Source organism: Oenanthe melanoleuca, chromosome 15 (genome assembly GCF_029582105.1).
Source record: "Oenanthe melanoleuca isolate GR-GAL-2019-014 chromosome 15, OMel1.0, whole genome shotgun sequence".
Taxonomy (NCBI): Eukaryota; Metazoa; Chordata; class Aves; order Passeriformes; family Muscicapidae; genus Oenanthe; species Oenanthe melanoleuca.
In genome coordinates, this window is record NC_079349.1 from 3,553,271 (window position 1) to 3,580,540 (window position 27,270).

The following is a 27,270-nucleotide window of genomic DNA, read 5'->3' on the forward strand; positions in this document are numbered from 1 at the left end:
CGCGGCCGGGGGCGGGCAACGGCGAGCGGGCCGCGGGGCGGGGCTGCGGGACACCCCGGGAGACGGGGGGATACACCGGGATACGGCGGGGCACCGGCACCCGGCACCGCGCCGCGCCGTCAGAGATCGGCACCGACCTGACCTGACCCGACTCGGGCCGGGCCACCGCAGCTCGGCGTCTGACACCGGCACCTCCCCGCAGGGCCGCGCTCCCGCTTTCGCCGGTCCGTGCCCGGGCCCGGTGCCCCGCGGTGTGAGGGAAGCGGGCCCGGCACCGCACGGAGCCATGGCCATCGCGGCCGTGCCCGACGCCGAGTCCCGGCTCTGCGGCAACTGGTGAGGCCGGGCCGGGATCCGTGAGGGCCGGGGGTCGGTGAGGGCCGGGCCGGGATCCGTGAGGGCCGGGGGTCGGTGAGGGCCGGGCCGGGATCCGTGAGGGCCGGGGGTCGGTGAGGGCCGGGCCGGGATCCGTGAGGGCCGGGGGTCGGTGAGGGCCAGGCCGGGGTCTGTGGGGGCCAGGCCGGGGTCTGTGAGGGCCGGGGGTCGGTGAGGGCCAGGCCAGGATCCGTGAGGGCCGGGGTCGGTGAGGGCCAGGCCGGGGTCTGTGAGGGCCGGGGGTCGGTGAGGGCCAGGCCGGGGTCTGTGAGGGCCGGGCCGGGGTCGGTGCAGGCCGGACTCGGTGCCGGCTGGGCCCAGCCCACCCCGCCGTTAAATCGGGGAACAATCCTTGAAATGCTGCGAAATACCGCAGACGAGCGCACGGCCTTTCTGTAAACATTCGGGCGTCGGATTTCCCTTCTAGATTAACAGGGGACTGAACAGAAACCGAAACGTTCGGATCGAAATCCGTTTTCCGTGAGATCCGCACAAAGCACGCGATTCCAAGTTTTTCGTTAGCAGTTCTGTGGCTCAGGAGCAGAAATATAAACATAGGAGGGTAGGCAGTGTTGTTGTGGAAGGTTTTCTCTTGGATTACGCCTCTTTGCAGAGCCCCAGCGTTGGTAATCCAGTGGCTGGTAAGGACTCACCTCACCAATTGTCTCTCAAATACAAGCAGCTAAAGAAATTAACTTTTTCTGCAGCTGTTTTTCCCCAAAAGACGTCAGAATTAAGAGTTTTTTGCAACATCAGCCTGGTTTGTTTGGTCTGCACAGTTCAGTCTCTGCTGTTGGACTTTGTTGCTTTGCCAGGCTTTTGGCTGCCTGGGATCTGGCAGCAGAGAGAGCTGAACAGCTGTGGTTTTAGCAAACAAGGTTATAAAATTAATTTAGGTGCTTTCAAGGTGGATTTCTTGGGAAAGGAATGATCCATGTAGAAATGATGCTGCCTGTTTGAAGCAGGAGTAAGGACTGAGCTCCAGGTGCCTCAGTTCCTTTTGGTCCTTTTGCTTTTGGTTTCAAGACAGAAAATAAGCATCTTAGAAATCAGGTGAATTAGGGAATATTGGGGTAAAAATAAGGTAAGTTGGGGAATTTTGGGGTGCAGAGTAGTGGTGTTAGTGCTGGGGCTCTGAGCAGCCTGGTCTGTGGAAGGTGTCCCTGTGAGCTTTAAGGTCCCTTCCAACCCAAACCATTCCATGGTTCCATTATCCTGGAACAGGATCTGTCAGGTATAAAAAAGCAGGGTTTGACTTCTTTCCAAAGCGCTGTTTGACCTCTCAGAGCCAAGTTATTTTCAGGAAGAAGCTTTTATCTTCTCAGACTAATTTATTAATTTGAACCTTGGTGATAACTTGTTTACGCTGCAAGATTTGCCTTTCACGTAAATAAATAAATCCACTTGGATTTTATCTTAATGCAATGTGACTTTTGCATGTTAAATTCATTAATATCCACCTTTGCTGGAACCTTGAGGCCTGGCTGGGCCTTTCTCTACTCACTTTAAACCATGAATTCATTGAAATCTTTCTTAGCATTATTTTCTTGTTGTGAACAACTGCTCGGATTTGTTGTCAGTGTGTTTCTGCTCAGTAACCTCAGCGACTTTCTCACAGCAAAAAAGATATTCCTGCAGTCAATTTCATCATCCATGAAATCCACTGTAGAAGAAATATTGAAATATGCCCCTACTGCAGCGACTCCATCCCAAAGTCTGAGATGAAGAACCACATTGAGTCTGAACATGTGCAGGTGAGAGAGATCTCTGCTCTGAAACTGCTCCTTTCTGTGGAGATTCCTCTAATGAGCTCCCTTTGCTGTAGGTCACCTGCAAGTGTAGGATGAAGATGGAAAACAGCCTCCTGAAGGATCATGAGGTTGGTGGTTTTTCTATTATTTATATTATTATATTATTTATAATTCAGTTATGTTATTGAACTCTTGGGGATGCTCTGGTATGACTCCAGAGCCTTTCTGTCAGCCAGTACCAGCCTGGGGCTTGTGCATCCTTTTATTGAGTGGTGCTTCCTAAACTCACATCCTCATGGAGAAGGGATTGGAAACTGCCTTAAAGTTCTGGAGTCACTCAGGGCTTCATGTCAAAGGGGTATTTTGAGAATTGGTGATTTTTTTGTCCTCGTCAGTAGAAAAATAGCTATTTAAAATATGATTGACTTTTTTTCATTCCTTTACTGGTTCATGTTTCTGTTGGAGCCATTATGTGACTTTTAATAACTCAATCTGTCCAAACAAACTATAAAAATAGCCTGTAAAATAAACTAAAATAGGCCAGAGTGGGATTTTCTGAGTTCTGAATCCAGTTGGCTGCTGTCACAGACAATCTTGTTATAAATGTCATCCCTTCCCTTCCTGTTGGCTCCTTTAGAGACAGCTCTGGAACTGCCACCTCAGCCTGCTGATTGCTGAGGGAAAAAGGATTTTCTTTGGAAATCTGTCCAGCTCTAAACCCTGGGAGCAGCTAATCCTGTCTGTGTGTGCGTGGTACTTTTGGATTGCAAAGCAAATGATGATATTTTATTAGTGCAGCATCTGCAAATATCACATATTTTGTCTATTTTTAACTCCTTTTGAAAGGCACCTCAGCTGTTGTTCAGTGTGGGGTAAAGAACATGTCCAAGCAGTTCTTGTTGAGCAGTAGATGAGGTGTGGGGTACAGAATGTGTCCAGGCAGTTCTTGTTGAGCAGTAAATGAGGTGTGAGTCTGTTCCCTAAAAACCAATGTGGATTTTAGCTGTGCTCATGGAATGCAACCGAGTTTTGGGTCGTATCTAAAACCCAAACCCAGAAAGCTCTGTGTGACCCTGGGGGATTTAAAACCATGTCCTGAGTGTCTGAAGAGCTTCAGCTGCCAAGTCTGTGCCTCCAGCACATCACTGGTGCATTCCCACGTTGTAGTTTATTCCAGCTCATGAGACAAGTCAGTTTTGCAGAGCAGGAGTGACGCTGTGTGTTTTGCCAGGCATCCTCGTGCCCGCTGCGGCCCGTGCTGTGCCAGTTCTGCGACATCCAGCTGGCCTTCAACAAGCTGCAGGAGCACGAGCTGTACTGCGGGGCCAGGACGGAGCCCTGCGCGCGCTGCGGCCGCCACGTGCTGCGCAGGGAGCTCCAGCAGCACCCCCGGCTCTGCGGGGCCCGGGGCAGCGCGGCCGGGGGCGGCAGCACTGAGCACGGAGCTCCCGGGAGCCGGCACGGAGCAGGTACTGGGTGGGCTTGGGAGGGACAGAGCGGGGGAAAGGAGATTTTGCTCCAGGGATAGAACTTTAGGAAAAGAACCCTTATTGACACAACTCCAGGGACAGAATCCTTAAGTGACAAAGTTCCAGGGACAGAACCTTGAGGACTGAACCCTTAAGGGACACAACTCCAGGGACAGAATCCTTAAGTGACACAATTCCAGGGACAGAACCTTGGGGACTGAACCCTTAAGGGACACAACTCCACGGACAGAACCCTTAAGAGACAGAACCTTAGGGACACAACTCCAGGGACAGAATCCTTAAGTGACACAATTCCAGGGACAGAACCTTGGAGACTGAACCCTTAAGGGACACAACTCCAGGGACAGAACCCTTAAGAGACAGAACCTTAGGGACACAACTTCAGGGACAGAATCCTTAAGTGACACAATTCCAGGGACAGAACCCTTAAGGGACACAACCTTAGGGCACAACTCCAGGGACAGAACACTTACAGGACAGAATTCCAGGCACAAAACCTTAGGGACAGAACCCTTAAGGTTCACAACTCCAGGGGCAGAATTCTTAAGGTTCACGATAGAACCTTAGGGACAGAGCCCCTAAGGACAAGAGCCTTAAGGGCATTCGTGGGAGCAGCACAAAGAAATCAAAAATGAGAAAAAGTGGACAAAGGAAGAAGAAATGGCTGCTCATTTGGTAGCTGGTCCAGGTGTGAGGTTTTGTGATTCCTTTCTGTGGAAATACAGGATAGTGAACACTCCAGAGTGGAAATGTTTACCCATGGAATGGAGTGTAAGCCAGGAGTGCTGGGGTGCCTGGGGTAAAAGCCCAGTTGCTTCCTTTTTTGGGTGTTGTTGTTTTTTTTTTTTTTTTTTTTTTTTTTTCTTTTTTTTCTTTTTGGTGTCAAAGTACATGGCTTAAAAACTGAACTGGAGTTGTTTGCTGCCTGTAATTGGGCCATTATTTTTCTCCATGCTCCTGGATTTGCTAGGAGTGCCCTTGGCTTTGAGATGCTGAACTCCAGCAAAGTCCACATGTGAAACCCTGGGGCTGAGTCTGATGTCCAGAGGGAGCTGCTGGTGGCAGGTTTGATGTTGTCCCAAATTTACAGTATTTGTCTTTTGAAGGGGATGAGCTAGAGAGAACTGAAATCCTTCATTCCCAACTTCCTGAAGACTGGAATGATGACCTGGACTATGTGTTGGCTCTCAGCCTGCAAAGTGAGAATAATCCTCACCATAACACTGCAGGTGACTTTCCCAGGGATTTCTGGGAATATGACTACACCAAGGAGCCTGGACAATCTGCCCATCTTGGTGGAGCAGACCTGTCCAACATCTTCTGGGACTCTCCAGGGTCCTTTAGCACATCAAACCCCAGCAAAACAGGTATAAACATTGTTGTGGGGGGATTTATCCTTAAATTTGAGAGAGGGGAAAGGGAAACATGGATTTGGAATGTTAAAGGTTAGCTAGGTATTTTAAAAAGTCAAAATCAGTTTTTTTGAGATTCCTAAAGCAAAGCAGCAAGTGAAGAAATAAAAGCTTATTAAAAATAGTGGGTCTCTGACCTTGGTGGGAGCCCAGGTGTGGAACAAGGTTCTTGTGGAAGTAAAAATGATGGGAAGGAGAGGAGAAATGGCACCAAAGGATTTAATGAGGTTTTTTTACCAGACTTCAGAGAGCTTAATCCTTCCTTCTCCTGCAGACAAGGAGATGATCATGTTGCCCTGTGAGTTCTGTGAGGAGCTGTGTCCTGCTGAAGATCTGATCCTTCACCAGGTTTGGCCCTTCCTTGTGCCTTGGGGTTTGCAGTGAAGACTTTTGTGTGGCTGTCACTGGGAAGGGTGTGGGTGACATTGGGAGGACTGGCATTTGGGTCTTTGCCAAGGAAAGTGGTTTTCAGTGCCCACCTGGCTCCTCAGGAAAGGTGATTTTTCTGTGTTGTTTGTGTAACAGACAGGGTGTAACCCAGCAAGTGCCTTTGCCTCGTTCAGTAAGAGGAGTTCTTCTCCAAATCCATGGGAATACAGTGGTCTGAGAGCTGGGGGGTCCAGCAGCCACAGGAGTGTCCCTTCATCCCAGCCCCAAGCTGTCCAGGCAGAAGGAGACATCATGATTCCATGTGAATTCTGTGGCATCCAGCTGGAAGAGGAGATTCTCTTCCATCACCAGGTACTGAACAGGACAGGATCTGTTAGGTCACAGTCCCAGGGGCTCTTGTGGCACGTTCCAGGAATTCAGGGAGCTGTCCCTGGCTCGGACTTTCCCACAGAAAGCTCTAGGATCCATGTGAAGGGTTGTGCCACACTGAGGCTCCTCCTGAAAAGAGCTGGATTAATTTGAAAGCTCTTGCAATGAAACGAAACAAAAGGGCCTGAAGTTGCACAATCAGAACGTTTGAGTCACACAGAAAATGAAGTTGAACCCTGGATGAGTCAGCTGAGGGGAGAGAGGAGCACAAGGAGGGGAAGTAGAGAACAGACTCCAGTCCTGGGAGTGGTGTGCCCAGGCAAGAATCCTCTGCAATCTGCTGCTGTTACAGACAAGATGGGAGGATGCTGAGCTCACCCACACTCTGTGTCATGGTTCATTCACATTCCTAGTCCAATCACACTGCTGAAGTTTGGGTTGGCTGGTCTGGGCCTCTCCTTTCCTGGGGGCTCAGCAACATCAGTGAGATCTGATGAAACTTCAGAGCTTATCACTGAATCCCAGGATGGTTTGGGTTGGAAGGGATGTTGAACCCATCCCATCCCACCCCCTGCCATGGGCAGGGACACCTTCCAGCAGCCCAGGTTGCTCCAAGCCCAGTCCAGCCTGACAAGAGGCTGGAACTGAATGAGCTTTAAGATCTCTTTCCACCTAAACCATTCTGGGATTCCACAGTAACAATTCCCTACTCAGCTTTACGCCCCCAAGTTGTGCTGCTCTGCAGTGTTTGCAGGAGTTGTCACCTGAGTGAGCTTCACTGTGTGTTCTGCTGCAGCACCACTGTGACCTGCGCCCTGCCAGCCCCACGGGTGACATTGCAGCCCAGCCCCACCGGGACCGACGGGAGTCGCCGCGGCGACGGATCCGGCACCAAGGTGTGGGCAGGGCACAGCCTGGGCTCCCTCTGCCTGCTCTGAGCTCAGAAATCTTCCATCCTGTGCTCTTGCTCTGGCTTTAGGGAGGGAGGATTAAATCCCTGTGTCCTTGGGGATGCTGGGGTTGTTCCTGATGCTGAAGTCCCTGTTAAGCTCCATTCCTGTCCCTGCAGGAGATGTTTCTCCTTGGCACGCAGAAGGCTTTGGGAAGCTGGGGCTGTGCCCTGCTGCAGGGAGCAGGCTGAGGACAGAGGTGGCCAAGGCTGGGAATGCAGCGCTGTCCCCTCCAGGGAGAGCAGGTGGAGGCAAGCCCAGGAAGGGGCATGGCAGCGAGGGGACAGCGAAGGACAGAGGTGACTCTGCAGCTGGGACAGCACCCCGGGCACGAGCTGCTCACTTCCAGGCAGATTGCTTCACTTCCAGCTCCTCCAGAGCTTCTCCAGTCCAGCCAAGGTAATTCCTTTGCCTTCTGGTCTGTTCCTCTTCTTACAGTGCAAATCTGACTCCCCTTGGCTTTGTGGCTGAAAGGGTTTTCAGAGGCTTTCAGACTGACACAGTTGACCCACAACAAATGTAGGTTTTTACCTGAAAATAGAACAGACCCACTGGTCACTGGGATAAAATGTAGGGTAAGGCCTCATTACCTGTCCACGGGAGTGCTCTGCTCTCACCTGGGCTCTGAACAGGAGCTGGTTCTGCTGCTGAAACATCTGGGCCAGGGTCAGAGGAGGCACAAGGGCCTGTCCCTCGCCCTTCCCTGTGTCCCTGCTGTGCTGTCGTGTGTTTATGCAGCACGGGTGGCTGTGCCTGCTCTGAAGGTGTCCCTGTCCCTGTCGTGCAGCTCCAGCACCGTGGGAGGGAGGAGCCTGGGGCTGGCAGAAGGGCGCAGTGGCCTCCGGCGCCGCGGCTCCAAGGTGAGGCTGCAGCTCCTGCTGCTTTTTGCATCCCTCTTTTGTTTTATTAAGTCAGATTTAAACAACGTTTTTCTCTTCCCCCTCCCCTAAGGCCAAAGCCCAGAGCCCAGCAGCTGGACACCCAGAGGAGTGAGCCAGAGCCTGTGGAAATCATGGAGAGCTCAGCCCTGTTCCCAGGCCCTGCCAGACTCGTTGGGCCAAGCACAAGCAACTTCTAATGCTGAGCTTCAATTTTTAGGCAGTGACCAATTTCTAAATCTCTCTTTTTAATCTTTGAGAGCAAACTTCAGTTTTTTATGTCTCTGTTCACCTTGAGCACCTCCCCCCTCCCCAAAGCATCAAATTGAGTCTTACCTTGACCCCACCTGAGTTGTGTGTCCGTGTGGGCTCCTTGTGCCACCCCGAGCTCTGGGTGTGTCCTGCCACAGGCACAGCTGGTGACACCAACAGGGAGCACTTGGTGCTCTGATCTGTCCCACACCGAGCAGGGTTGAGGGTTGGGGCTCCAAGGCTTCTCAGTGCTGCATTTTCAAGTTAAAGAGCTTTTTAAGTTCCTTGGAATAAAATTTCTCTGATGCTGTCCCAAACTGTTGTGCAGTGCCATCTGTCCTCTGGGGTGACACGGGAACACAGCCCCACCTGGTGAGGGTCCATTTCCACCATTATTCCCTGCCCTGGGTTTAGTTCCCGTTGGAATCCCTGGGACTTTGGGAAGGAGCAGATCCTGGATAACACCAGCCCAATTAAGGAGGTGCAGCAGATGGCACTGGCAGGGGCTAATTAACCATGGCTGTGCCCAAGGCCTTGTCTCAGCTGCCACCTCCATCCCATTGGAACAGCCAGGGCCCACAGATGGCTGGAGGGAACTTCCTCCTAAAATAAAGAGAATTACAGATGCTCCCACCAAATGTGTTTATTTTGACAAGGAAAGAATAAAGGTATTTAAAAGCAGGGGGACACCAAACCTGTGTTCTTCCCATTCCTGGGGAGAGGGCTGTGGGAAGATCAGGGAATGAAAATTGATCCCTGAGGTTTGGGATGGATAACGGGGTGCCATAGGTCAGGAATCATTAAGTATGACAAATAATTAATGACTGAAGTGGCAGAGCCTGTGCTGTGCCTCAGGCACAAGGAACATCCCAGGAACAACCTCAGCAGTGGCTTCCCTTTTGTACAAAATCCTTAGGTTTTGTTCCAAGTAACACAAATCCAGAAAAGTGGGATTTCAACAGAGGAACTGCAGCTCCCTTTGTCCCCGTTCTCTACCTCAGCAGCTCCAGCAGCAGCTCCCACTCCCTGCAGCCCCAAAGAAGGACACAAACACCTCCAGGATGTTAAGAATCTCCTTTATGCAGGTGTACACTCGATGGCCAAGAGCACTTACAGGTTAATGCCGTGTATGGAACCGAGATGGACACACACCAAGCTAGAACTAATACCCAGCTCCAGAGTTTTTCCATTGTTTAGTATAATTTTACATTCTGAATGAATATATATTAAAAAAAATAATAATCATCATCACAAACCAATCTTTGCTTCGACAAACAAGCCTAGTACAGACAATGTCAAGTTCATTTAAAGCACGAGGAATTAAGGATGATTAGAAAAGCTTTAATTAAAAGGCCATTTGAGCCACAGCTGAGGTGCTGCAGCACTTCCTTCCCAGGAGCATGGAATTAAAAATAAAAAAAAAAAAAACAAAACCAGAAAACTCCCACAATTCCTCTTGTGGGGCTGATCCTGTTCTCCAGAACAAACCCAAGTCGATGGAAGTTGGTTATTGGTGCGACATTTGTCCTGTAGGAGAAGCTTCATTTACACCCCCAGGTGCAAACGGCAGCGACGAGAAGTTCGTTATTTGTAATCATAAATAATTAACTGTAATAAATAGGGATCAAGTAACGCTCCAGCAGGCGCCCGGGCCGGGGCAGGCGTGCTCCACTCGGCTGTGCCTCCCCAGGAGCACTCACACAGTAGCAGCAGTTTCTTACTCACAGCTGGAACGGGAGGGGACGGCCCCTCAGCATTTGGGAACTGGAGCCCAGGAGAAGCCCGGGGAGAGCCCAGCCTGGGGCACAGCTCTGCCTGGAATCCCCACGGGAACAGACCGGCTCCCAGCCGCCCCTTGGGCTTCCTTTCCCTTGGTGTCTGTAACTCCAGGCGTTCCCGCTTGCTCCGAGTGGTTTCTGAGCTACATCAACGCTTCTAGCAGGAAATGGACGAGATTCAAGAGTAAATATTCTTCCTACATGGATCTGTTCCCTGGACAGGGCAATATGCATTGGGAGGGGAACAGCTTCCTAACCAGGGGTTGGGAGACTCCGGATGCCGACGAATACCTACGACTGCTGCACACACATTCCCATTCCCACTCGCTCACGGAAGAACAAGGACACCCATCCCAAACTCACACGGCCTCTCCCGCGTCCCACGCACTCAGCGTTCCCACTATTCACAATAATGTACAATAAATACATCTGGGATTCCCGGCAGCTGTTCCAGAGCCACGGGACACCCAGCTGAAGGTTCAGCACCTCAGCCTGAGCCCCCCGGGCAGCACCGACGGATTCTGGGATGGTCTCGTCCTCAGAACTCAGGATCCGAGGGATCAGCAAAGCTGGAGTGTCCCAGAAATCCTGGGCAGGGATGAGACACCTGTGGAGGGGCTGCTCTGAAGCACCAGAACAGCAGTGAAACGTGGAGTTGTTCCTGCTCTGCAGCTGGCTCCCAGCTCTCCACACAAAACAGGAGCTTTATCTTCCAACAGGTGACTGCGTCCTCCTGCCGGGTGTCAGAGGTTTTTTAGGATAATCTGCTCTTGGATCAAAGATTTTTGAGTACAAAAACAAGTTCCAGGTGTTTGAGCACCCACTGGTTGTTCTGAGAGCTCAGGGAAATAGGATAGTCCATCCATTTGGGATGGACTGTGGTATCTTACACCCTTTGGAGAGAAGCTGTTTTGTTCTGCTCATATTTTAATTACAATAAATTATTTTGATGCTAAGCAAAGCAGACAGTCAAGAACATCTAGGGCTGGAACCCAATGGAATCACAGCCCTTTCACTGTTCTACTGGAAATTTTCCCAGAAGTGTTGAGCTGAACTCCCCAGTTCCCTGTGGCAGCCCCCATGTGCTTGGTCAGTCTAAAAAAATTTCAAGGAAAGTGGTGGAAAGGTGGAAAAGCAGTTTGGCAGCGAAGTTCTTGCTTCAAACCTCAATCAAGTGCCACAAACCCTGCCCACGCAGTGATTCCCTCCCCACACCCAAACTTGGCATTTTTGTACTCAAAAACCTCTTGGGGGAGAGTGATCCATGAGCCTTCACCTCCGAGGGCTCCCGGCTTCGGAACGCCCTCCCTGCCAGTGGTGTTTGCACGGGGCAGACCATTGTGGATTACAAAATTAGAAATGTACAGGTGGAAAGGTTGTTTTTTTTCCCCAAATTAAATTATACACAAACCGGTCTTTACTAAACTATCCTACAAATATTCCACAAACAAGGCAGCAAAAGAACCAGTCCACCACAAAGTCTACGAATACAAAATGGAAGTCTTCTGGGAATTACTGTAACGGGAACGAAGGTTCAGGAAATAAATTAACCCCCAAGCCCATCCCAGGGGAGGAGCTGGATGGGAACGGAGGGGGTTCCACAGGGCAGAGTCACGGAGTCACCTCCAGGCGTTCCCTGCTGCTGCTCAGCCGCTGAGCGGATCCTCCCGGTAGTGGATGGCGTAGCGCAGCTTCTCCAGCATGATGTCCAGAGAGGAGTACTGCGGCAGCTTGATCATGAACATGCACGTCTCCACTCGGATGTACCGCGAGTCCGGGGAGCCTGCGGGGAGCAGCACCGGGTTACAGCAACCCAACCCAACCCAACCCTTCCTTCCTGAATTGGAATTGGTTTTCCAATTGTTTAATCATTTTAAAAGCATTTCAGACCAATAGCAAAGTCTCTCTGCATCTCTACAGGGCAGTTTTAATTGTGGAATCCCAGAACAGTTTGGGTTGGAAAGGATCTTAAAGCTCATCCAGTCCCACTCTCCCACCATGGGCAGGGAACCTTCCACTGCATGCAGTTTGCTTTATGCAAAATTTTATTTCTACATCCTTTAAACCCCAAATCTCTCCTTATTTACCCTCAAAACCACCTGCTCATTAAACTCTGTCAGTGATCATGAAACACCAGTTGGAGGGGGGGACAGTGCTGGGGGCAGAAGCATCTGCTGTCCCTGGGGAAGCGCCCGCTCCGTACCTGCGGCGCCGTCGGGGGGCGCGATTTTCATGGGGTAGGGGGGGACGTGGGCGGTGTCGGGGCCGCCGTCCTTGCAGGGGCAGGTGAAGGGGATCCTCTCCTGGTTACAGGCAAACTTGATGAACTTGCAGAGCTCCTCCTGCGTGAACATCTCCAGGGCACTCCAGAAGAACTCGATGTGCTGGTCGGTCTCCATCAGCCCCACCTGGTACATGGTGTGTGCCTGAGGGGACAGGGACACGTGTCCACTGCTGCTCTGCCCCATCCCTTCACAATCTTCCCCACCACACTTTTAAACAGAGGAAGTTCAAACTCTTACTCCTCTCTGCACAAGCCCCACCCTATCATTTCCTGAATCCAGTGAAGTTCCCCAAGGATGTCCTTGCTGCACAGAAGCAGATTCTCCCCTCCCACCTTCCCATGGGAGAATCCCCCTCTCTGTGTCCCACAGCACCTTGAGGAATTCCAGGTTGATGTAGGGAAGGCCACAGGTCCTCAGCTCCATCTCCAGGGGGGTGAGAGTGGTCAGGAGCTGCAGGGGGATGATGGAGCCCAGCCCTGCCCTCACTGCTGTCATGCACTCCGGGGTCTGCAGCTCCCGCATGCGCAGGCTCCGGATGGCGGCCGCGTACACGTCCTTGTTCTCCCACCTGCAGGGACACAGATCTGGGATGAGGAGCAACCCCTGGGAGAGCCCTTGTGCCCCACCTTGTGTTACACATGGAGAGGTTTTACAGAGATCCTGATCTGGAATAATCCAGAGTCAGCAATACACACTTTGCATTCTGGTGTTTCCCAGTCAATTCAGTTGTCCTCTGCTTCCTCCTCTCCTCCCGCCTGCCCATCCCTCACAGCTGGGACCAGCCCTGCTCCTCTGCCTCTTACAGAGCCAAACAGCACCTGTGATCCCAAGTTCTGCCAACTCCTCACAAAGCAAAGCTTTCCCAGATCATTCCAACTTGTTACAAAAGCACCTCTGGAGAGGCTGTGCTTGGAGAACGATTCCAGAGATGTTTTGTGCCTGAAGGCTGCTCCTTACCCCACAGGGACGTGCCTGCCCCTGGGGCACAGCTCCACCTCCTCCCCAGTGAGGCTCAGGTAGGTGAACTTGCAGCAGGGTTTGTTGGGGCAGTCAGGGCTCTCTGTTGCCAGGTGCTGGGAGGCGATTTCGGCACACAGAGCTTCCAGCTCTGTCTCGTCACTGATCTGTCACAGAACAAGGACAAGGACCTGGTCACCAGCATGGCAGTGCCTCATCACAGCTGTGCCCCCAGCAGGGACCCACCCCAACAGCACAATCCTGCTTTGGGGGGCCTGGCCTGCTTTAGCAATTCCAGTAAATATTTCAGAAGCCGGAATTCCACTGTGCCTGGCAGCAGGGGAGTGTGAGAAATTTCTCCATGGCAACAGGATGTAAAATCCTGCATCCAACAGGAACCAACCCATCTCCCAACCCTGCTTCCCTGAAAACCACCTGGCAGCCCCCAGCCTCAGCAATGTGCCATGGGGGAATCCTGAGGAAAAGGAGGGAAGAGGGAGAAGGGACCTACATTTTCAAATTTTTTGACGTAGTTGTAGGTGAGGATGTCAGCTTCCTGCAGATCCACGTCAGGATCCAGGGGCTCTCCCACCAGGGTTTTCCAGAAGGAGGGCAGCAGGTCCAGGGGCAGGGGGACGTCGGCGCGGATGGCGATGCCCAGCAGCTGCCCAAAGAAATGGAGCAGCTGCTCCTCAGCATAGGTGATGGGGCTGGGGGTCAGGATGTACTTCCCCTGTGGAGAGGAGGGGAAACACAGGGCAGGACTGAGGGGCTGCTTGCTGGCAGCCTGGGGAAATGCTCTGACCATGTTTAGCTGGATAGCAAAGGATCTGCCTGTGTTAGTTTACACTATCACCTTATCACTTCCTGATCAAATCATCCCCAGAAAGTTCCCACTTTGCCAAGCTGTTGATCAACACTCAGGATTTTCTGGACTTGTTACATCAGTTTCATATCCAAGCCTTTCAATTGTGGGATGTTTCTAAGCCTGGATTTGCAGAGCCAGGTTTGCTACACAGTTGGTCTTAAGGTGAGGGAACTGAGCTGTTTCCTACCCTAAGAATATTCCCAGGAAGGAATTACTGAGAATTCTTTGGACCACCAGCTTTATATTGTTTCTAGAGAACATCTGCACAAAAGAACACATTAAAAAGTGTGAATGGAGCATCTTGTTCTCCTGGCAGCATGACAGATATTTCTGGTGACATTTCTGGAGTAAAGCCACAGAATAAAAATTCATGGAAGTTCACCAGTTTGGGAGAGACAACCTCTGAAGCAGACAATTGAACCTGACTCACTCTGAACACTGCCCAGCAATTTTAACCCTGCTCCATTGTGCATTTTGCTGCCCTGACTCCTTCTCCAAGTAGCTGATGCACACAAGAGGTGCAATATGGGATTCACCAACTCCCACTTCCAGCTCTCCAGGATGTGGAATCTGCTTGGTTTCATGGATCTGAGGCCTCTCTGCACCTCTGACGAGATGTGTCCCACTCCTGTTCAAACCCAGCATTCAAAAAGAAAACACCCCTTGTTTTTGCCACTGGGATCTCACACCTTGTTCTTATTGACAGCAGAGCTGGGGCACAGCAGGAGCAGGGAGAGGGAGGAGCTCTGGAGCTCTTTACACACTTGCCAAAGGAAGTGACGGAAAGATCCACCTGGAAGAGAGAGAGGGAAAACAGTGAAAATATTCCTTTGTTCCTGCTCAATTCCTAAGTGCTGCTTTGCTTTCCAGCATTCCAAGACCAGCAGGAATATTTGTTCTACCAGCTGGCCTGCAAATGGGATTTGGTGCTGGATTAGGAGATGGATGGGGCTGTCCTACAACAATGGAGGGATCAGCACAGTTGCTGAGCCACAGCCACAACATTTATCTCCTCATAAACACTGTCAGTACCACCACAGCCCTTCAGAAGACAAGAATTCCCCTTGGAGAAGGCCCCATGGAGCCTTGGCTCAGCTGATGGCTGTACCCTCACATCCTTTACACCTCAGGCAGGAGCTGCTGCTGTCAGAAATGTGTTCTGAGCTCTTGGCTCCATGGATCTCCACCAAGGACCAGCACAGCCCACGTGGATTTGGAGAGCAGGGATTCCTTTGCTCCTTGGGATCTGCTCCAATACCCCACAGAAGAGCTCTGCAAAGCTGAATCCCCTCAGCCCATGGTCAAACCCAGCCTCCTTCTGGTGCCAACACTGAGAAACCACCCCCCCAAAGAGAGCCAGCATGCAGGGGGTCCCATTCTTTTCCAACCATGAGGGAATGCTGCTCCTTAAAAGTCCACATGAAGCAGGTCCTGGTGAAGAGCTGGGCTGTCCATGGGGGATGTCACTTTGGCTGTCCCTGTCCCCACTCCATGATGCCAGAGAGCCCTATCCCCATGGACCCCCTGCTCCCACTTACCAGTGCCATGGAGCTCTGTCCCCACTCACTGGTGCTATAGAGTCCTGTCCTCACTCCCTGTGAGGTGCCCTGTTCTCAGTCCCCATTCCCTGTCCCCAGTCCCACTGCCTGGTGCCCTGTCCCTGTTCCCACTCCCTGGTGCCCTGTTCCCTGCCCCTGTCCCATTCCCTGTCCTTGTCCCTACTCCCTGGTGCCCTGTCCCTGTTCCCAGTCCCCACTCCCTGGTGCCCTGTTCCCTGCCCCTGTCCCATTCCCTGTCCTTGTCCCTACTCCCTGGTGCCCTGTCCCATTCCCAGTCCCCACTCCCTGGTGCCCTGTCTCATTGCCTGTCCCCAGTCACCAATGCCTTGTTCCCTGTCCCATTCCCATTCCTTGTTGCCACTCCCTAGCGCCCTGTTCCCTGTCCCATTCCCATTCCCAGTCCCACTCCCTGGTGCCCTGTTCCCTGTCCCATTCCTATTCCCAGTCCCACTCCCTGGTGCCGTTACCTGTCCCATTCCTATTCCCAGTCCCACTCCCTAGTGCCCTGTTCCCTGTCCCATTCCTATTCCCAGTCCCACTCCCTGGTGCCCTGTTCCCTGTCCCATTCCTATTCCCAGTCCCACTCCCTAGCGCCCTGTTCCCTGTCCCATTCCTATTCCCAGTCCCACTCCCTGGTGCCCTGTTCCCTGTCCCATTCCTATTCCCAGTCCCACTCCCTAGCGCCCTGTTCCCTGTCCCATTGCTATTCCCAGTCCCACTCCCTGGTGCCGTTCCCTGTCCCATTCCTATTCCCAGTCCCACTCCCTGGTGCCGTTCCCTGTCCCATTCCTATTCCCAGTCCCACTCCCTGTTCCCATCCCCATCCCCGTTCCCAGCACTCACTGGTGCCGTGCACCTCCTCCCCGGTGAAGCGGATGTTGAAGGCGTAGGTGGGGTCTCCGCCGCTGGCCAGCTTGACGCACAGCTGTGACGAGGGCACGCAGCCCAGCTGCCGCGCGGCCTGGCAGAAGTACGAGTTCTCCGAGGAACGGATCTCCCCTGCCCAACAGAGGCACCAATCAACCCCCAGCCCCACACAGCGCGGCTGAGCTGGGGCACAGCAAAGGGGGCTGGAAAGGATCAGTGCCTGCTGTACCTCCTACGATCTCCAGAGGATCCAGGGTGATTTCGGGGGCTGCGTGGTCAGCAGTTCTCTGCACAGTGGCGTTCAGCACTCTGTTCATGACAGTGACTTTTGTGTCATAAAAGATTAAACCTGAAGAAACAAACGCATTTCAGCAGAGTTAATCTACCCCTGAAATTCTCCAGTGGACAATGGCAGAATAAAAATTTCACCTGCACTAAATCAGCCTTGTCTTACCTACCTAAACTAAAAAAAAAAAAAAAAAAAAAAAAAAATTATAAAATCATGGAATGGTTTCCATGATTCCAGAGACACCTTCCACAGTGCAGGTTTCTCCAAGTCCCATCTATTTGCTCCTCATGTTTTCTGGAATAAGTGCACTGGGATAGAACACTGATGAACACAATTCCAATGCTCTATAAATAGAGCCCAGCAACTCCACCACAATCTCTGTAAATAGGAACACTATGCCAAATAGTTTTCAACAGTCTAAAATGTTTTGACAGTAAAGCTACAGGCAAGAAATGATGATAAAAAATAGGGCTGTGACACTGCCCCAAAAATATATTTAATACCTCATATCTCTGTGAAGAAAAATCTCTGAACATTCCTCACTCCCCCATAGTGGTTTAGGAGTGTTTTATTCCAGCTGGGCCAATACAAAAACCTCCTTTCAGACACTGACACCCCTGGTGAATTCTGTACCTTATTCAGAAAACAAATCTGGGCAATGTAATGACCGAAACTGGGGGTTTTGTTGTCTAATGGCAGCTGTAAAAATACTCTGATGCACTTTTAGATTTTCTTGATCTTACTAATGCTACAACAGCAAAGTCTTTGCCTTTGACCTGATCTGCTTGTTAATTAACAAAAGTTTTGATTCCTGGATACTCCCAAGAGGATGAAGACCCACAGACACAGAAATGGAACAACTCCCTCTGTCAGGAGGATAATGCCCCTCTTCTTTAAAAGCAAACCAAGAGAGAAGTGCTGTAAGAGCTGAAAGAGGGATGTGGCTCTTTAAAATGCTGTTTTTTGTATCCAGATGACACAACAATTCACGGGTCGTAGGTAACAAAAGCCCAGCCCACAGCTTTTTTAGCCACAGCTGTGGGCTCATCTGAAGCCAATTTTAGATTTGGTTACAATGTATTATATAATTTTCATTGCAGAGCACCTTAAAACATGACAACCAATCAATACTTTTACTATTACCTGTAGCCTATTATAACTGCTAACAGTACTAGTTTCATGCTACTGTTTTCTAATCATAAAAAGTTAGTATGTTACAGTTTAAGCTAGAAGTTGTTTTCAAATTTTCTTGGAGTAAAAAATTTTGAGATATTTTTTCTACTTGCTACATTGGTTTTCTTGTTTGCCTGTAAAAAATTTTGCTTACTAAAAACGTCTTTTGCTTAACGTAGATTTTTCCTTTGCTTTAAGTCATAAAAACCTTCCAACTCACATGTTAACATACACTTTGCCTTCTACTTATCCAGTAAGACTAGCTCAACAATTCCTTTTTTCTATATCAAAACTTGCTATCATTTCTATTCCTTCTCCAAATTCTACATTCAAATATCTTTCTGTTATACATACGTATTTGTAAGGCCTTCCCATCAAATCCTAATCTTTCCCAACAAAGTGCCCAGCAGAATGCCCTGTGGTCAGTGCTGGGGTCAGTGCCCAGCAGAATGCCCTGTGGTCAGTGCTGAGGTCAGTGCCCAGCAGAATGCCCTGTGGTCAGTATCCTGTGGTAAGCACCTCATGCTCAGTGCTCCATGCTCAGTGCTCTGCAATGTCCTGTGGTCAGTGTCCTGTGGCCAGTGCCCTGCAGATGCCCCATGCTCAGTGCCCTGCAGATGCCCCATGCTGAGCTCAGTGCCCCGTGCTCAGTGCCCTGCAGAGTGCCCTAAGCTCAGTGACCCATGCTCAGTGCCCTGCACATGCCCCATGCTCAGTGCCCTGCACATGCCCCGTGCTCAGTGCCCTGCAGATGCCCCGTGCTCAGTGCCCTGCACATGCCCCGTGCTCAGTGCCCTGCACATGCCCCATGCTCAGCTCAGTGCCCCATGCTCAGTGCTCTGCACATGCCCCATGCTCAGTGCCCCATGCTCAGTGCCCCATGCTCAGTGCCCTGCACATGCCCCATGCTCAGTGCCCCATGCTCAGTGCCCTGCACATGCCCCATGCTCAGTGCCCTGCACATGCCCCATGCTGAGCTCAGTGCCCCATGCTCAGTGCCCTGCACATGCCCCGTGCTCAGCTCAGTGCCCCATGCTCAGTGCCCTGCAGATGCCCCGTGCTCAGCTCAGTGCCCCATGGTGCCCAGGCCCCCTGACCTTTGGCCTCCTGCAGCAGGGCAGCGATGCTGTTCCCGTACATGTCGGTCTGGCGCAGCTCCACCAGCGGCAGGAAGAACGTCTCCAGGGTGGTGTTGAGGGACTGCAGCAGGGCAAAGCGCAGCCTCAGGCTCTCCACGGGGACATCTGCAGGGGGAAACTCCCAGTCAGAGACACCAACAGATTCCCCACCTCCTGCAAATCCCAGCAGGTTTGGTCCAGGAACAAGCCCCTTCCAAAGCAGCCCCGCTGATCCATGTGCTGAGGATGCAGAACAGCATCCCTCATGTTCCTCCCTGGATCTTGAGTTTTGGGGTTGTGAGCTCAGAATCTCCCATTATCACTGAATTTTCCTCCTGAAGTGCTTAGAACAGGATTTAGGTGACTAAAATCTGCAATAAGTCAAGAATGGAAATCCAGCCTTCCTTCCCCTGCAAACTGAACCCATCAGACATTTCCTGCTCCAGCCTGAGCTGGGAATTCTGCTTGGAGAGCAGGGAGCAGCTGCAGTGTATCCCTGACTTTGTCCAAGCACACCCAAACAGAGAGAAGAGCCAGACTCAGCTCTCCCCTCATCCCACACAGCAGCAGGAGGTGGCTGCTGCCAGCTTCCTCCTGCTCTCCCATCCCACCTGGAGCCTTTCCCAGGGAGTTCCATCTATCACACCTTGGTCAAATCCACCTTAGTCAATGGCACCTTCTCACTCCCCTCAAGAGCTCAAATCCCCACTGCCCCTCTGCAATACCTCCCTCTAACCCAGCAGCAAGGATCCCTGCTTGGCTGGGTGCAGAAATTCCCCTTTCTGAGCTAACCTGGCACTTCCTACCAGGAAGAGGGGAATCCAAACTCCTCCACCTGACTAAAGGAAAGTTCTGGGCACAACCCCTGTGTCTTGGGTTGCAAGTCATAGCATGGCTGTGCTGTCTTTTCCACAAGTTCTCAGGTATCCCAATCATCTTTTTTTTTACCCTATTTTCCACTTGCAACTGAAGAATTTCCCAATATAAACTGAGAAGCCCAATTTAAACCCTCACCCCACCGAGCCTCCAACATCCAAAGGAACACTAGCAGCACTCCCAGCTCCTCCTCTGAAAAAACCCTCTATGCCAACCACCCATACATACTCAGGAGACAGGAAATCCTGGGATCTGCTGCATCAGCTGGGTCCAGGTACACCTCGTGGGGGTGGAGGCGGGCGGGGGTGATGGCCAGGTGGCGGCACAGGCGGTTGATGTACTGCACCAGGGCCACGTCCATCTCCAGGCTCCACTTGCGCGACGCCTTCTGCGCGTGCCTGGCGTCGATGCAGGCACACCTGGCAGGGCACAGGGCACAGCTGCTCACCCACGGGCTGCTGGGCAGCTCCACCTGGAGCACAACTCTCCACCTAGAGTAGAAGCTGGTGCCCTGCTCTCCACTCCCCTTTCCTTAAGCACAGCTGTTCCATGACAAGAACCCCAGCTGACTCATCACCCACTTCTCCTCACTGATATTAAGTAATTGGCACAATGGCAATGCCTATTAAGCTCTCTTAGTGCACTATCTCCTCTGGAGATGATAAGGGGCACTTAGCCTCTGGCCTGACACAGGCAGATAAGGAGAATTCATTTAAGGCATTTTCTTCCTTTATAATATTAAGAAGAAATTTTACAGCTCCCTCTTCTACAGCATTTCTGACCCAGAAGCAACCATGCCAGTTAAACAATGACCCAGTGCACTGGTTGGGGAAGGAAACCAAAGATAGACAAAGAGCAAATGACCTTCAGGGTCATTTATTACAGTTTGGAAGCTCTAAAGGACACTGTGGCATCTGATTTTGGCACAAAAGAAATCAGGACCTGCATTTGGACAGCACGTGACTTCAAAAGGTATTTTGAGGCAATAACTATTTCCCTACAGGCCTTGCAGCCATGGATGGAAGTGTTAAAGCTTCTGGGAACAGGAACACTTGTGACCAAGTGTTTAGGAGTGAGCACAGTGAATCAGTACCAGCTCCCCAAGGGGATGTGCAGGCTGTACCTCTCGAAGTGCAGGTCATAGCCACAGGACAGGATGGCTCTCCACACGCTCCGGATGTCCTGCTTGGAGCGATCCACCACGAACCGCTGAAATCCATCCAGGGTCAGGTACTTCTCCTCAGGAACTGCCACCAAACATGCACCAGAAAAGAGTTCATGAAGTTCTCACCCCACACAGCAGCAGCCAGCTTCCTCCTGCTCTCCCATCCCACCTGGAGCCTTTCCCAGGGAGTTCCATCTATCACATCTTGGTCAAATCCACCTCAGTCAATGGCACCTTCTCACTCTCCTCAAGGGCTCAGATCCTCACTGCCCCTCTGCAATACCTCCCTCTAACCCAGAAGCAAGGATCCCTGCTTGGCTGGGTGCAGAAATTCCCCTTTTCTGAGCTAACCTGGCACTTCCTACCAGAAGAGAAGTCCAAACCCATGTCTGTTCACTCTTGCACCTGACTAAAGAACAGTTCTGAGCACAGCCCCTGTCATGGCATGGCTGTGCTGTCTCCTCCACAAGTTCTGAGGTATCTCAATCATCTTTCTGAATCCAATTTTCCATTTGTAACTGAAGAATTTCCCAATATAAATTGAGAAGCGCAATTTAAACCCACCTGGTTCAAATCCTTAATATCCCAAAGCCTCACTACACCAAAGCCTTGGAACTACACCCCTTAGGAAGTTTTCTGCCTGGCTTATTGACATGCCCTACACACTTCTGCAAAACCTGTTTGCTCTCACACTGAGAGACCCAGATTCACAGAGACACAAATAAATGCAGATTTTAAATCACTATTAAAAAAACCCAAACAGTTAGACTTGTTAGAAATAAAGACAAACCAAACCTATCATGAAGTCATATAAACATGTCAAAAATATTCTTCTATGATGCAAAACTATAAAAAATTCTCTGCAGCTCCCACCTTCCTGTTTCTTTGTGGGAGACTTCTCAGGGTCCTTCTCCTCAGGTTTGCTCTTCTCAGGAGATTTGGGCTTTACAGTGGGTTTCTTCTCACTTAAGGCTGTTCGGCTGAGGGACAAAGTGGATGTTAGGATCCAAAATTTTTTTTCAACTGCTTACAGAATCCCAAAATTGTCTGGAAGGATCCTACAGCCCACCCAGTCCCACTCCTGCCATGGTTGCTCCAAGCCCTGTCCAACCTGATCTGTTTTAACACTGATGAACACAATCCATATGTTCTATAAATAGATCCCAACAACTCCACCCCAATCTCTGGAAAAAGAAACACTTTGCCAAATAATTTCCAGAAATCTGAGACGTTCCGACATTAACGCCACGTCCATGTTTCTAATCCAATACATGGAAACAGAGGGATGGGGGACAAAAACCTGGATTTCTGCAGTGAAATCCAGTATTCCACAAGTATCCAATATTCCACACCCACCTGACACTGTTGAGCATGGATTTCTCCTTGGTGGGGGGTTTGGTGACCGGGCGCTTGGTGCTCACCACCTTCACCGGGTGCTGCTCCTTGCCTGCCTTGTTGTACTTGCTCTTGTCAAATTTGGGCTTGGGAACTCCATACTTCCTTAAAATCTTCCAAGACAAAAAGTGAATCATCACCCAGTGCTTTCAGGTGACACCAAAAGAGGCTGAGAACAGTTGGCAAAGCACTACCTGGGTCAGCTGGTCCTCCAGCACCTTCTTGGGAGGGCGGACGTTGGTGAAGAAAACGTGGAGAAGGTTCCCAGGGGTTTGGGAATTGATCTGCTCCTTGCTGAGGTAAATGTCAGCCACCTTGATGGGCTTGGCTGGAGTCAGGCTCAGCATTTGTTCTGAATGGACACAGCTTTTAAAGATCTCTGTGAGAACTTCCCGAGCTCCTGGGACCAGTTTTTCACCTGAATTAAAAAAAAAACAAACAAACAAACAAAGAAACAACCCAATAATTTGGTACAAAATACTGGTTAGAATTTGAAATGTGGAAATAGATTTACATTCAGAAAAAATATTCTAACATATGGTACTTGTTTTGAGATGGAAAATCAATTTTGCAGGAGAAAAAAATCACTTTTTCAGTGAAAAACCTGCTCCTTCTGCAGCCCATTAAAGATAGAGAATTGGCCACATTCTGTAATTATTACTCAAGGGAGTAGTGGGCATGAAAAAAGCACCTTATTTATCATGCCAAGATAAAAATTATGCTGTGCAGACAGACACCAACACCTATCAACAGAACTAGCAGTCAAAAGTTATTTCAGTATTTTCTCAAAAAAAACTCAAAAGAATTAATTTGGGTTGATGAGGAGTGCTTTGTTTATTTATTTATGATTTATTTGATTAGCTGAGTAGACAACTGAGCAATGCTCAGCTAATCAAATGGCCCCTGCAGAGATAAAATTTACTTTGAAATTTCTTCCTGGCTCCTTGTCACCCCTGATTTATACTGAACCAAGGAGAATCTGAGCCCTGGCCCCCAAAATGCTGAATACAAGAGATCTGCCAATATCAAACCACTTACCTTTTATTGACTTATCATTGAAATAATCTTCTAGTGCTGGGCTCCCCTGGGTGTCAAACAAACTCTGATTTACAGTGGAAACAGTTAAAATCTCTTCAGTTGACATCTCCATGAGCTCATCCTCCCCATCCAGGCTGGACAAGCCAATGAGGTCACTGCTGTTGAAGAGGCTGGCTCGGATTTTCTCTATTTTAGCTCTTGACCTTATCTGTACAAATGAAATTAGTTCATAGCAATTCTGAGAAAACAAATTCACTTCCATTCATAGGAATTTGGGGTTTAAGCTTTTCCCCCCCACTCCCCATCCAGATAATCATTACTGATTCTCTGCTGATCAATAATTTGATTCCAAAATTCAGGTTCAGCTTAGAAAAGATCCTGAGAACACTGAAATGCTCATGCTGGGAGTGAACCAGGCCCAGCTCTGATCCAGCTCTCCCATTTCTCAGGCTGGAAACAGCCCCTGGGAACAGGAGGGAAGGAGCTGAGGGTGTCAGCCAGGTAAGTTGGCATTATTTGTAACTCTGCTGTCCCTGCCTTAATTCTCCTCTGTGAAAAACCTCAATTAGCACAGGCCTTGAAGCCTCAGCTACAGACTGGGAAGAGGAACAGCAATTTCCTTTGATTCCCTGAATAACCACAACCAGAGAAGCTCCAGACTTGGAGCAGTTTCCATGTGAACACTCTGGCAGCTTTCCCTCCACACTTAATGCTTTTATTTCAATGATGTCTTCACATCAATTAACAGCTCCAGAATAGCAACTTGCAGAGTTTCCATCTGAACAAGCTGATTTTCTTCTAAAAGAGGAACTGATACAATCCCAGACTATACAAAAACATCTCTCTGTATTCTCAGGCTATCAGGAATGGCTATGTTTTTGGAAGCTCCTGATAAATCTGCAGCAGGGAATTTGTGGAAGCAGCAGAGAAGAAGGTTCTTGTGCAGAGCTGAACACCTGGAGTGACCCAGCACAGATGGCAACCACCCACAATGCTTTTAAAAATTAATTTGGAACCAGACAGCAATAAAATTTATAATCTCTCCTAAAGTAGCTTTATAGAGGAATCCATAGGTGGTTCAAAATAGGTGAAAATGCACTGATTAAATAATTGCCTTGTGGGTCAAACCAAAAGGCCCCAATCTCTAAATTCATCTCAGTGGCAGCCACAGCAAATCTTAGAGAAAAGCACATGAAAGATGAAATGAATAATCTTTCCCCTGGCATGTCCTCCCAGACTCTGCAAAGCAGTTTAAAGATTTCCTCAGCTGGAAGCTGCACTGGCTGCTGTTCTCCACAGCTACCAATCCTCCAGGAATTTCATCCCTTAGAAATTCATTTATGGTCTTGGCTTCAGCAGCACTGTGAAAACAGGAGCACACCAGAGTTCTTTCCACTCCTGGGTTCCCTCTGGCCTTTGAGAGACAGAGATTGTTCCCAAGACTGTGAATGTGGAGAAGGGAATTCTGTGCTCCTCAATCATCCTGTCCAAGCTGAGAACTCCCAGTCTCCCCTGCTCTTAGACACACATTTACCCTGCAGCCAAGGAAAGTGCCAGTTCCTAGAGTGAGATCCCACTCTCCCAGAAAACTCAAAACACTCCCCATTACCTCCACCACAGCGAAGCCCTTGATGGGCCGTGCCAGCAGGGGCTGATTGTCCAGAGATGTCACAGTGTACATGGAGCCCACGTCTGACACCGAGGCCGTTTCCACGTTGTCCAGCGGCTCCCCCAGGCTGCCCAGGCTGCCCAGGCTGCCCGTGCTGCAGTGGGACAGATCCAAACTCTCCTGGCTGGACACCACGTGGGGCTGCTCCAGCAATCCAGGTGGGATGGCCAGCTCCAGCCCAGCCTGGAACTGATCCACAGAGATGTCGCTGACAGTGCGGGAGATGCCCTGGGAGCTGCAGAGGGAGGCCTGGCTGGTGGAGGCCGAGGCGCTGACGCTCATGGCGGGGGTGACGCTGCTGGAGCTGCTGATGTCCAAACTGTCGGCGCTGCTGGAAACCGTCGGCTTCTCCAGCTCCGTCCTGCACTCGCCTGCTGGGAAGGATGAAGCAGGAAAACCTTATAAACATGAGTGCCTAGCAAAAGGCTTGGAGAATATGGAAACTATAACTGAGATAGAAATGATGGCAGTTTGTGTGGCTGAGAGCAGCAATGTGGATACTTGACGGCCCCTTTCCTTTTTTAGATAATGCCAAATGCTACAAATACCAAAGAGCCAGCAGACATCCTCTCCAGGCATGACAGAAAGAGTCTGAGATAAGGTTTAGAGATAAGAAAGCAGTAAATCATGGTAATATAGGGATTCCTATAGGTTGCATGCAAATGTTAGAGAATTTGTATCTTGTATTAGACTGGTTAGTGGAAATTAGAATATTCAACATAGAAGAAGATTTATGGTGTTGCAAACAGGAAAATCTCTCTCTTACACCACTTTCTTACTTCACTCTCCCACTTTGTTCTCTTACCTCCCTCTCTTATCTCATAGAGCTCCTGCCCCCCACTCTCTTCCTGCCCTGCTCTGAGCTGTGGCTGGCAGCTCCCAGCTCAGCCCTTTGTACTCACGCCCTGTGCAATAAACTGCAAACTTCAAGACCAGAAAATAGACAGTGCCTGAGTTTGTCCTGACCACCGTCCCCCTCAAAGGTTCCCACACTCGCCTCCTTCTGCTTTGTCCTTGGTTTTCTTGGGCTCCTCCTCCTGCAAAGGGATGTAGATTTCATCCTTGAACACGCCCCCGTGGGCGTTGCAGGCTTTCCTGATGGCGTTCCTGACCGTGCTCTCCTCCAGGTGGGTGGGGATGCCGGAGATGACCAGCAGGCGGCTGTGGGCAGTGGGCCCCACCAGGGCCTGGCAGGCATCAGCCACGGCATCGTTGGTCACACCCAGCCCCTGGGGGTCCTTCTTGGTCAGGTGCCTGAGGATTATCAGCAGGGTCAGAGCTCTGTGGAACCACAGCATGTCCTCAGGCTTGCTGCCCCCGATGCTGAGGAGCGCCGCGTCCGACTCGGCCGTCCTGGATGAAGCCCTTTTCCCAGAGGATGAGGTTTTCTCCCGCTTCATTTTGACTTTTTTCCTCTTGGACAGCAAGCTTGGGCTCTGTGGTGTCTGCCCTGGTGAAGATGAGGACGAGGAGGAGGAGTCACTAAGATTTGGGGCACTGGTGGATGAGATCACATTGGCTGTCACGCTCATGTTGATGGGCAAGGTGACTTCTGCCACAGCCAGACACACTTCCATGAGAGCATGGAAATACGTGGAGAATCTTCCCTGGTCGGCCACTCCAACCCCAGAGCCAGCACAGGCATTCCCAGACACCCAGTTCTGGGTTTCCTCATCGTAGAGCTTGTGCAGCTCTGACTGCAGGGCCATGAGCATGGCCAGGCAGGGGTTGAGCTGCAGGGCAATGGATGAGGACAATCCTGCTGGATTCTTCTTCTGCTCCAGATTGTGGATTTTGCGAAGCAGCTCGGCCAAGAGGTGAAAGATCAATTCCTTCACACACGCTGCCATGTCAGTTGTCCAGAGGAAGTTGCCTGTGTGAGGAAGGCAAGGCAGGGCAGTCAGCAGTGTTCCACTCTTAGCAGAAAGCAACATTACAAAAGGCACCAGAAAAGCTCATTTCAATGTCATGGCAGCAGTGAGAAAGACATGATCAACAGAAAATGTCTGGAGTTTGAAGAAAATTTCATTATAGTGGAAGAGCTCAGTAAATTTCAACTGTAGTTTTTGTTTCCTAAACTCTCCACCTGAGCCAGCACATTATCAGTGCTCATTACTAAGGAAATACTCCATTCTCACCTAAAAATTCCACTACTTGCAAGAGAACTGAGGCAGGAATAGTATCCAGTTCATCTTCAGATTTTCCATCCCCATCTTCTAATTTCCAGGTTAAGAGCTGTTCTGTGAATGCCATTGCCAGGGGGAATTCCAGGGGGAGGGAATGCAAGACCAATACAGCTCCAGGAGGAGGAGACACCCCTAAGCAAAAAGGTCCAAGAAAATCCTTATCAGGATTCTGAGCATTGA

General features: G+C 50.4%; 3 protein-coding genes across 8 annotated transcripts in view; 2 read left to right on the forward strand and 1 right to left on the reverse strand.

The window, feature by feature from the left end:
• The window catches only part of ALDH2 (aldehyde dehydrogenase 2 family member), a 157,950-nt gene that overhangs the window by 72,137 nt on the left and 58,543 nt on the right, over nucleotides 1–27,270 (forward strand). The gene's annotated exons all lie outside the window — the stretch shown is intronic.
• TRAFD1 (TRAF-type zinc finger domain containing 1) lies at nucleotides 19–8,184 on the forward strand. The gene is made up of 11 exons (XM_056504700.1): nucleotides 19–336; nucleotides 1,994–2,129; nucleotides 2,201–2,254; nucleotides 3,358–3,595; nucleotides 4,723–4,983; nucleotides 5,303–5,376; nucleotides 5,554–5,769; nucleotides 6,584–6,683; nucleotides 6,857–7,136; nucleotides 7,525–7,597; nucleotides 7,689–8,184. Exons 1-11 carry the CDS (start codon nucleotides 287–289, stop codon nucleotides 7,728–7,730), a joined length of 1,524 nt encoding a protein of 507 aa, XP_056360675.1. The 5' UTR covers nucleotides 19–286; the 3' UTR covers nucleotides 7,731–8,184.
• The window catches only part of HECTD4 (HECT domain E3 ubiquitin protein ligase 4), a 67,388-nt gene continuing 49,045 nt past the window's right edge, over nucleotides 8,928–27,270 (reverse strand). For 3 of the 6 annotated variants that reach the window (XM_056504691.1, XM_056504690.1, XM_056504686.1), the window contains exons 60-77: nucleotides 27,043–27,222; nucleotides 25,902–26,777; nucleotides 24,845–25,275; nucleotides 23,236–23,443; nucleotides 22,392–22,615; nucleotides 22,159–22,310; nucleotides 21,676–21,782; nucleotides 20,761–20,884; nucleotides 19,866–20,056; nucleotides 18,741–18,887; nucleotides 16,411–16,530; nucleotides 16,158–16,313; nucleotides 14,445–14,548; nucleotides 13,399–13,620; nucleotides 12,888–13,054; nucleotides 12,303–12,498; nucleotides 11,849–12,071; nucleotides 8,928–11,428 (exon numbers count right to left, since the gene is read on the reverse strand). In XM_056504691.1, coding sequence (XP_056360666.1) covers nucleotides 11,292–11,428; nucleotides 11,849–12,071; nucleotides 12,303–12,498; nucleotides 12,888–13,054; nucleotides 13,399–13,620; nucleotides 14,445–14,548; nucleotides 16,158–16,313; nucleotides 16,411–16,530; nucleotides 18,741–18,887; nucleotides 19,866–20,056; nucleotides 20,761–20,884; nucleotides 21,676–21,782; nucleotides 22,159–22,310; nucleotides 22,392–22,615; nucleotides 23,236–23,443; nucleotides 24,845–25,275; nucleotides 25,902–26,777; nucleotides 27,043–27,222 — 3,965 coding nt within the window. In that variant the 3' untranslated portion in view covers nucleotides 8,928–11,291. Of the gene's footprint in view, nucleotides 11,429–11,848; nucleotides 12,072–12,302; nucleotides 12,499–12,887; nucleotides 13,055–13,398; nucleotides 13,621–14,444; nucleotides 14,549–16,157; nucleotides 16,314–16,410; nucleotides 16,531–18,740; nucleotides 18,888–19,865; nucleotides 20,057–20,760; nucleotides 20,885–21,675; nucleotides 21,783–22,158; nucleotides 22,311–22,391; nucleotides 22,616–23,235; nucleotides 23,444–24,844; nucleotides 25,279–25,901; nucleotides 26,778–27,042; nucleotides 27,223–27,270 lie in introns of all 6 variants that reach the window. The other 3 variants (XM_056504687.1, XM_056504688.1, XM_056504685.1) reach the window with 1 other exon arrangement.

Excerpts from the sequence above, each read along its gene's own strand:
- TRAFD1 (XM_056504700.1), top strand. The coding sequence starts at position 287 with ATGGCCATCGCGGCCGTGCCCGACGCCGAGTCCCGGCTCTGCGGCAAC. Across the intron at positions 2,130-2,200 it reads TTGAGTCTGAACATGTGCAG|GTCACCTGCAAGTGTAGGAT; the intron begins GTGAGAGAGATC and ends CCTTTGCTGTAG. Across the intron at positions 2,255-3,357 it reads GCCTCCTGAAGGATCATGAG|GCATCCTCGTGCCCGCTGCG; the intron begins GTTGGTGGTTTT and ends GTGTTTTGCCAG.